General features: G+C 42.1%; 1 protein-coding gene across 1 annotated transcript in view; it reads right to left on the bottom strand.

The window, feature by feature from the left end:
- The window catches only part of CARMIL1 (capping protein regulator and myosin 1 linker 1), a 211,633-nt gene that overhangs the window by 126,680 nt on the left and 74,465 nt on the right, over window positions 1-10,488 (bottom strand). The window contains exons 9-11 of the mRNA XM_025212749.1: window positions 10,148-10,221; window positions 7,936-8,011; window positions 4,084-4,172 (exon numbers count right to left, since the gene is read on the bottom strand). Coding sequence (XP_025068534.1) covers window positions 4,084-4,172; window positions 7,936-8,011; window positions 10,148-10,221 — 239 coding nt within the window. The remainder of the gene's footprint in view (window positions 1-4,083; window positions 4,173-7,935; window positions 8,012-10,147; window positions 10,222-10,488) is intronic.

Raw genomic sequence — 10,488 nt, 5'->3', positions numbered from 1 at the left:
GGCAGCAGCCTGCTGTCATCCGGTACGCAGATTGGGGGCCGCCCGCACCCCTGGGAGGGCTGCGGGGCTGTACCGGACTCCTCCCAGGGATGCGGGCCCCAATCCGTGGGCCGGATAACAGGAGGTTGCTGCTGCTGGCTGGGACCAGCACTGGGTGTAGCCTGTGCCAAGTGCAGGGAAGATTGGTGCTGCCACTGGCCCCAGCTGGCAGCGACAGCATGCTGTCATCCCACGTGCAGATCCAGGGGCCCACACCCCCAGGAGGGCTGTGAGGCTGTGCCAGACTCCTCCTGGGGGGCGCAGGCCTCCAGACCTGCATGCTGGATGACAGGAGGCTGCTGCTACTGCTACCGCCGCCTCGGGCCAGCGGCAGCACCAACCTTCCTGGTGCTAGACACGGGCTGCTCCCAGCGCCAGTCCCAGGCAGCAGCAGCAGCTTCCTGTCATCCGGCACCCCCAGGAGCAGTCCAGCAAAACCCCGCAGCTGTCCTGGGGGTGCGAGCCCCTGGATCTGCACCCCAGATTAGAGGAGGCTCAGGCTGCCTCTCCCACCAGGAACCAGCACCCCTTGCTCACCTCCCTGCTTCACTTGCACCTGGCTCCAGCCCCCCTGCATGGCCCCTGCCCGGCTCCGCAGGCCCACCCCCCCAGCTTACCAGCAGCTGCAGTCATGCTCTTGGCCTTGTGACAGCCCCCCTGCACAGAAGAGGGCAGTGTGGCTTGGCCCCAGCCACCAGGTATCAGCACAGCCTCTGCTACAGTGTGCTGCTGTTTTTCATCCAAATCAGGCAAGAAATGACAAAGTTTTAGGCATTTTCATAATTCGCTATTATAGCCTATGGGAGAAACGTCAAAACTCATTGAAACGGTGAAAGAGTTTTGATGAAACAAAACAGGACAGTGCTTCAAAACAAAATGAAACACTGTCTCTTCGAAATGGCAAAACGGACGTAGAAACGAAACATTGGTGTTTCGCACAGCCCTATTGTACAGTGCTAGGAGTCTCGCTTTAGTGTCTAAGAGTTCAGCATAGGGTGCCAGAGCCACTCAAGAAGTGAGGTAAATTAGTCTGCTCGATAATCTGCGTCTAGACTGCTACTGCTAACCAAGCTATTTGGTTTAAAGGTAGCTCGGGTATCTCTATGCTACCCTACAGACACTTTTGTGCTAAATCCCAAGGTGAGGCAAAGCCACCTCTGAGTTGTGTACAGACATGAGTTGTGTTCAGACAGTCAAAAAGTCTGAGGCTGAATCAATTCAATCTTTGCAGATTAATCTAAACTGCACAGATTGAACCAATAAACAAGTGAACAAACATTCACTTTTGATTCCAGAAATGAACCCACATGTCTGCAGTGACTCATGCCAGAAGCTGGGGGTTGCTAGAGCATGCCTTCCAGTCTGCTGGCCACTGCCAAAAGGAAGGGAGGGAAGCCCTCTGTGGGTTTTCCCCGCTACTCTCTGCTCAAGAGGGGGAAAAGCCTGGGAAGGATTGCCTCCCCTTGCCAGGCAAACCCTGGCTGGTGTCCAGTGCCGGGTTTCCCCTCCCCATTCTCAGCCAACTGGACCAGTGATATTGCTCTGGTTAGGGGGCAGAGGGGCAGAGCCAGCCCTGCTCTGCTGGAGCAGACAGCACAGCCTAGGGCTGCAAAGCATCCTGGGATGCTGGGGGACTGTGAGTTAACTTGAACCAGGAGTGGGCCTGGGACAGAAGTTTCATAAACCAGTTTGATCTAAATCAGTTAAGTCTGATACTAAATCCAATGAGGTCTATCTTAAACCAGTTTCAGCCATTTTGAAAGTGGTTTAAGTGCACTGAATTTTGGTTCTGTTACAGGTTTAAAAGGTTTCTGGTCATTTAAAATGATTTATGTACAATGTCTGCCCCAGCCTATAAGTGCAGTGCTGTGGCAACAATGCCCTAAGGAGGCTACGTTGCTTCATTTCCAGGTGCTGGTGCACATGGTAGGGGAGTGGAAAATGTGTGCTCCTCTGCTGCACTCTCCTGCACAGCCCAGAAGCAGTACAGACATACTGTTACTGCATGGGCAATAGGCCTGTGCGAAGCGGCTAGTATTCGCTTTGGATTTGGATTCAGCCGATTCAGGGGACAGTGATTCAATTCAGTGATTTGAATCACTGTCCTGAATTGATTTGGCTGAATCTGATTTAGAGATTTGACCACCACTGAATCAGCTGAATCTCTGAAATGAACAGGCCCCATCCCCCGCCCGCTCTCCAAGCCCCATAAATGGCTGCCCCACCCAGCCCCAGCATTCTGGCACTTCAAAAAAAGCCCTGCAATCCCCGCTGCCTCCCACTTCCCCGCGCTGCATGGCGGGGGCTCTGCCACGAGCCCCCAGAGGCCATTTGGATGTTTTAATTGGTCTCCCGATTTGATTCGGATTTTTGGCTACTGAATTGGGCGAATCACCTCTGAATTGAATCAGCAACTGAAGCTTCACACGGCCCTAATGGGCAACCTGTTCACTATATATTAATAGAAAATTCCTATGTCCTGTAACCAAACCCTAGTGACAATAGAGCTAAACACCAGGTATTAACATTGCTCTGCCAACTGACAAGAATTTCCTTGGGGTGAATCCTGTCTTCCTGCCTGCCTGCAAAGCACAGCAGGAGTGATCAGCAAGTGTGCCAGGGCAACACATAAGAGAATCCTCCCCTGACAGTATAAATGGAGCCCTGACTTCGGCAGCCTCACATTATGATCATGGTGATCATGAAGTGCACTATAAAATACAAACAAACTCAGGACTTCAATATTTGAAAAGCTGGAAGAAATGAACTGAGTGCACAGTGGGACTTAACCTTTAAACATTTAGTTCTTAGTAACTCTTCTTAACTCCAACCATGGTAATTGATCTAAGCTCATTAAAAATGCTCTTTCTGTAGCTGAAGCTAAGTGAAATGGCTAGCATCAACAGGATGAATTCTTTTTCCTCCCAGCACATGGGCATTATAACCTGCAGAACTGATATAATATACACCCTTAACAGGAACAGACAGTTAATGCTGATCAGACCAGAGACACACAAAGACAAATTGCCAAACACTTGGAATATATATAGTGCCACAAAATCAAATGTCTCAGGATGATTATCAGTCAAGTCCTATTAGAATCAAAACCAACTCCAGCTATACCAAGTTAGCAAGCAAGCAATGTGCAATGGAAGTCAATATCTCTTATAATATTCCCTCATTATTAATGCTGTGAATAATGACATGAGATGAAAAATTTAAGGATAGTCAATCACTTATACTCTGAATGCTTCTTATTAAGGATACTGCACAGGGGACCAGACTTTCCAACAGACCTCCTGATTGACCTCAGGAAAGTCACTTGGGCCATACTTTTAGAAGTATCAAGGTGTCTAACTCCCATTAAAACAAATGTAAGTTAAATGTATAGATAGTTCTAAAAACACACTCCTCCATCTCTTTCAGCTTGAGTCCTTAATATTAAAGTGAAAATAACACCTCCTCCCTCTGCTTTTGGGCTGGCTTGCTTGCTTAGATTGCAAATTCACTGGGACAATGAACTGTCTTGCTTCATGGTGTACTATACATAGGCAATGGGGAATGTGGTCTTTCTCGGGGCATCTACATCTACATACTACTCAAATACTGACCACGTAATGTAAGAGGGGGGTTTCTTTGCCCCCATTTTGTAAGAGAAAAACAAACTGTCTGAACAACTATTAATTACCAGCCTAGATACTAAAATAATTCTGTAGCATATACACACTAAACTGTATAGTTAATTTCTTTATATATTTTAAAAAAATAGAGTACAGTAAATAGCTTAGATTTTAAGCATCTGTCTGCTTTTTACAATGTTACTATTACTAGTGGAGGAAAGTACATTTTTGTAGTTTGGCTGTTTAGATATATTCATTCTATTTCAACAGGCTGTATCTCGTACCCAGAATAATATTACATAGATAGAATAATATTTCAGGATTGTCATTTCTGTATTCACTATTTTGTTAGGTCTAACATGTAACTTATATCTAGGAAGCTATGAATAAATAATAACACAACATTTAAAGAAACATTACTTACGTTCTTAGCCCAGCATTCTCTAATACCAGTTCTTCCAATCGATTGGACCTACTGACTACTCTTAGGATCTGCTCACAGACATCGGTGGACTGTCATGGAGAAGAAATATTAACATTAGATTAAGCAAACAAAATAACATCTTCAGAAATACAGGAAATAAATAGGTGTTAGCTAAGCACAAGTCCATGTCCATGACTGGGGTTCCATGTTACTACCATGATATGAGTAACAAACAGTAATAATCATAGCTTCAGGTATATCCTAGAAACCTTTGAAGAAGGGATTCAGACCAAAATAGTGAATCTGGGGAATGTTCTAACCAAGAGGCAAACTAACAAGAGTCATTCAAGGAGTGGACCAGCAAACAAGGACCTAATTGTTTATTATCGTGACAGGGGACCCATAAATATAAAAACTGCTTGGTCAGAACATTTTTCTGCATCCATGGTAATCCCTGAATTAAAAGGGATTATTGACAGTGAAAAAAAAACGATTCAACTAGAAAGACCCGTTAGACAAAGTAGGAACACCAAAATGCAGACAATAAAGCACAACAATGCACAGGTGCCCAAGGAACAGATGCTGTTTGCACACTCTCGAGGAAAGAGCTTTATGGGCAGGAAATACAGTACCTCCTCCACCCCCACCCCCTGCAATTTTATTTCAGATTCTCCTAGCTCCATGCAGAACTGCTGCATGCCCAATCACGTCCATGATAGTCATTAGAGCTGTGCAAAATTTCACCGTCTGTTTCGATCTGACACTGTTTCGACTAATTTAGAGGTCAAAATAGTGAAACTGAATTGAAATGAGGGGCTTTGAAACAACCTCAAAACAAAACGAGGCTAGTGGAAATGTTTCAAAAGTTTTGAAACATTTCAAGTTTCGAACCCAGCATCAAGAGACAGGGGAGAACCAGGGCACCAGCAGGGAGCGCAGCCTTGGCTCTCCCTGTCTCCCGCTGCCAGAAGCCGATAACAGCGCAGAGGAAGGGAACTCAGCCCGGCTCAGTTCCCCTCCCTAGCATTGCGATCCGGCCCCGGGGGTGGGGGGGGTGGAGTCTCATCCTAGCTGGGCTCACTTCCACCCCTCGTGCTGTGATTGGGCGTGGGGGCAGAGAGTCAGCCTAGCAGGGCTCGTTTCCACCCTCTGTGCTGCAATTGGGTGGGGGGTGGAGAATCAGCCCAGCTGCACAGTGGGTGGAAATGAGCCCAGCTGGGCTGACTCTCTGCCCCCATGCCCAATCTAGCTCCAGGGATGGGAAGTCAACCCAGCTGGGCTCACTTCCCACCCCCAGCGAAAGTCAAAACAGCATTGATACAGCTTTTCAGTTTTGACAGAATGGAACAGTTGTTTTGAATCTAAATGAAATTCGAAACAGAATGCTGTTCCATTGAACTATCAAAACTGAATGTGAAACAAAATGGTGCTGTTAAGCACAGGCCTAATAGTCATGTTCTGTCATTTGCATAAGCAGTCATGGGAACCATGACTATCCAGAATGTGACAGGAAGATAGCACTGCTTTTGCGGTGTTAATTGGCTAGTGGGTTTTGTTTGTTTGGTTTGGTTTTTTTTTTTTGAGGGGGGGAGAGGTGGAGGCAAGGGGAGGAAGGGATGTTAACTGTAATCCAAAAGCTATAAAACAAATCACAGTAACTCTCCATCTTTTATTTTACTTCACTTTGGAATTTTACCATCTTCCTCCAAAACATATCACACAGGATCCATTAGAAGCTCAAGACTGAACTTTGTTAGTGATTATAGCTGCTAAAATGATGTAGTTCAGGCCAGTAAATCTTTCCCCATTAAAAATGGCTCATTGATATTCATACAAGGTCCTGAGAGTCTATGTTCCTATATACTGTCAGACTCCACTGTCCAATCAATATACAAGGCTAAATGTTCAGGTCTTTTAAGTTTTTTTAGTATAAGTTTCAGATAATTAAAAAATCCTGCAACATGGAAAAGAAAAAAATTGTTTTTATATAATGTCACCTGTACTCATATTTTAAAGACTGTCATTTCCCTTTCACCACTGGCACTGTCTCTGCACTTCATCGTTCAGTAGTACAAAACACAATCATTGTTGCCATAAGAGAATGATTATAAAGGGGGAGGTTAAGCTGTTGGTGAAAAAAATATTGCTGCTATCTATCACAGATGGTAGGAACTACAAAAGTAGGACTCTTCACTTTCTAAGGATTAACTTTACACGGCAGTGGTTTGACTTACAACAGTGTAAGACTCTACAGCAGGTATGTGCTCTATGTTTGCCCCAGAGCAAAATGAAATTACCATGGAGGAAATGTGTTGTTTCTCTATACCTACTGGGTCATTCCCAGATCTTCAGAGGATGAATATCAAGTAGATTTTCTGCCTTTACCACTTTCCACAAGAGTCTTCCTTACAAGAGTCCAATTCCTGATAGTAAACCCTAAATATGTGGAACAGGAAAACATTCAAGGTCGGTCAGTGCTCCATTCCCCTTCCTTATAGGGAAAAGACTCCTGTGTGTCTTTCCTCTAGGTAGATAAGGCACACTTGAAGCAGTCAGCCACTTTGGTACGGGAACCAAACAAATTCTGCCTTGTTTTGTGATTTCCTTGTCAAAAAATATTTTAGATCACTGTAGTTAACTTAGTCATCATGAAATAAAAGAGCTTATACCATTGTAAGAGAATTAGGAGCAATGGTACTGAGAAAATTGGTTGAAATATGGCTATTCCTTGCCTTCATGGAAATTTTTATCAAAGCAAAGCAGCAAAGAATAATTTTTAATCTGTTTTCCATAGAAAAAATTGACCTTGGCCAGAAATTCAAATACCAAAATATTTTGTGAAAAAAGAAGAATTTGATTTGGAAGTCTTGTTACAGTGCCTCTTGGAAGTTAGACTTGAAGTACCTCAGGTTCCCCTGTTCTACTTTTGACAAGTAGCTTGGTTAAACTACATCTCTGATTACACACCAGTCTCACCTCTGGATGAAAATGATCAGCCTGGCCCACAGAAGAAAATGGGGACATGGGGCAACTGAAATACTCCAAATATTTCGATCTTTAGGTAAAGAGATTTCTGCTGCTGGGGCTTTGAGTTACTGTTTTATTGCTATGTACAAGAGAAATTATTTTACTTCCAAAAAAGTGGAGAAAAGGGAAATATTTTCATCATGTCAAGAACGGATTTTTCAGCAAAAAACAAATTGAAGTGCATAATCTGACTCTCTCAAGTACTGACTAAACTTCTCAGACTAGCCCCATGCAGTTATTTCCTGGTCCCACAGCTTTTTATAGACCACTGTTTTGTGTTCCTGGAATGCAACAATTGAGGGATTTCACAAGCAAGATTGTTATACATAAAGTTACATCAATTCACTTCTAAAGGGATTCTGCCCCTTTTAATTGTTTTGGGATAGATAGGGTCTGATCCTAGATATAAAAGCAGGTTTCAAAAACATTATCTGCAATCGGGACAATTCACTTTTTACTATCGTCTTTTGACCGTCTTAGCCCCAGGAACCCAAAAGGTTTTTTCCGCTTCAGGTAATCATGAAGATTGACAGAAAAGCCTGCTTTCTTAGAAATGAAAATATAATGCAAATATGTCCCCACCTGCTAATCAAATAACTGTTTCCAGGTTCTGTTAAACCAATTTCCTGTTTGGTCTTATATTACTGCTTGAAATGTCTAACACTAAATGATAAGATACTTCTCTGGTGCATTCATGGCCAGATGATGCATAGAAGTTTTTTTTCGGTAGTCCTCTCAGCTTTCCATTGCTGATAACTGTACCCATACAGTGTAAAATACAGAAAAGGTCTCTAAGATTTGGAGTACCTTCAGAGTATTACTTACCAATTTCAGATCCTTGGAGGACAGTTTTGTAAACCATTGATTGTATTCCAGGGCAGCAACTATAGGTATTAAGTCTCTAGAAAAAGAAAAACATTTTTACACACTTGTCATACAGCTGTTCAGTCAAATGACCCCTTAAATATTATTTTATACCTAATTTAATTTGCCTTTACCATAACAGCCAAACAATATGGGTTTAAAAGCCACTGCATTCTAAATATAACAAAAATCTAGGAAATAAACTAGATTTTGTGTGAATTGACTTCATTTTCATATGAATTTTTGACTGGTTAAACAACATCCATTCAAATATGAATATTTAATTCAGATTTTTTTTTTGAGTTGGTATCTCCCTAGTCTCCCCACTACTTTTCTTCAGCCTGTGACATATTTAAGCTTCTTAATTACTAGCATGATGCTACAAAGCTTTTTTGCATGATTTAATATATATCTTTGACAGACTGATTCCAGTCAACATATCCCTGTTTCTTCCCTGGAGTTATATCCCCCGCAAGAAACAGGAGACCTGCAAAAGGATAATATACTTTTCAGCACAAGCCCTCTCTTAATTGTAAAAGGGAACTCACAAATAAAATGTTAAATGATTCCCTTTCCATTTATTTCCAAACTCCTTATATAATTTGCTCCCTTTTTGTTACAGTCTTCACTATTAATGCTGATAAACATGCTATGGCACAGCAGAAACACATTATCACACTATTTAGTATGCAAGGTAGCATGATGCAGTAGTAAGATAATTCCTTGCCTCATACTTAAATACATACAGACACATGCACACAACAGGCACTCTATAAACCCCTGCCTTGTACAATGGAAACTAAGACATAAGTATATGTATGATTCCACATGCAAGTAGCTGTAGTGCAAATTGAATCAAAATTATCAATGCACATAATTTATTAATGTTAACTTTTTAGTTTGCTCATCCCCAAGGTTTCCAATCAGCATTATGGGCTGGTAGACGCCTATCTGCACGGCATATGCTTCCAAATAGACATTAATAGCACTTGGCAGCTTGTCTTTTCTTCATTTCCTCTGGTTTATTAGTTTTATATTCAATCAGTTTAGGGGTGGTTATTAAACACAGAGGGAGAGAGAAAGTTAGATGTGCTTGTGATCCTAATAACTTTTTCAGATAAACAGTGACCAGACTATATGTCTTTTCAGAATTGCAGTTTTCCGCATTCTGAAATATACAGCTATCACGAAGGCAACAATAAGAACAGCATTTTGCAACAAAAGAATGTTGTACACTAATGCAAAGCTAATACACAAGACTGTTTTTATGCTCATGCTGAGATATTAAAAAGTGACATGCCTCAAGGATTAAGCTTTTCTTCCATGTTATTCTATGTATACAAAAAACCTCTTGGTGAACTTGTTTCCAAACACATCAGCATGATCATGATAACAATACACAAAGATTTATTTCTTGCTTGATAGCCTTTTCAATTTTGGACTCAACTATGAAGGAGTATTTGAATGCTGTTAGATAGATAAGTCAGGACTACTTCACCTCACACCTGGAAGACAAGTTCTGTTACTAAAGGACAGATCATATATGTGTACAGGAAATTGCCTCCACATCAGGCAATTAGCACTAAGGTAATGAGTCAGGTTAAGAACCCTGGTGTCTCACTTGATAGTATCTTTGGTTTAGAAAGTTTCTGTGGTACCAGAACCGGTAACTCCCAGTCTTTTTACAGATTATTGGAAAAAGTAATTTTCCCCACTGTATGCAAGGGAAAGGGGACTCTGCAGGAGCCAAGGCAACAACATTTCTTTACATTATTTACCAGATGTAGCTGGATTCAGCAAAGAGGAACCTGCAAGCTGTGGTACCCCAGAGTGAGAAGCATCAGTCAGCTAATTTTATAAATGCAAAAATTTAAGAAAAGGTGAACTCAAACAATCTCCACTATCTCTGCACTATCTACAGTAAATAGATATAACACATAAGCTCCTAAACACACAAAGTGTACGCTGCATGGCTTCTATGCCGATGAGGGAGTACAAATTTATGGCAGAAGCTAAAATTAAGGGCTACTGTCATTCCATCAAGCAGACAAACCCAACTGACAGTTCTTAAGCCTGTCAGCATTTTCTGCATTGCTTCTATGAGAACTGGGTAAGATGTAGTGAAAAAATGATTATGTTCAGGTTATGATAAGCCTTATTGAGTATCGTATACCTGTGGTCGAGATGGCTGAAGTCTTGCAAATTCAACTCCCTTGTATCTTGCGTCAGATAAATTGTATCCACATCCTGTTAAAAATGCACAAAACCACATTTTATTAGAAAACTGTTTCTGCTGGTTTTGTGGTTTGCTCTCTTAACTCTTTGTATAGAGAGGTAGCTATGTTAGCCTGAAGTCAGGCAGAGGGTAGATCAGGGGGCACCTAGGAGACTAACTAGTTCAGAAAGATAATTGCTATGAGCTTTCACAAGTGACAGCCTACTCTGTCAGATGCTGTGAATGAACGTGCAGAAAGCAAGTTCATTTAGCAACTCTGCTTTCTGCACACCCATGCA

This window comes from Alligator sinensis, unplaced genomic scaffold (genome assembly GCF_000455745.1).
Source record: "Alligator sinensis unplaced genomic scaffold, ASM45574v1 scaffold969_2, whole genome shotgun sequence".
Classification (NCBI taxonomy): domain Eukaryota; kingdom Metazoa; phylum Chordata; order Crocodylia; family Alligatoridae; genus Alligator; species Alligator sinensis.
Note: the sequence above shows the minus strand (reverse complement) of the source record. Positions and strands in the feature narration are given on the sequence as shown.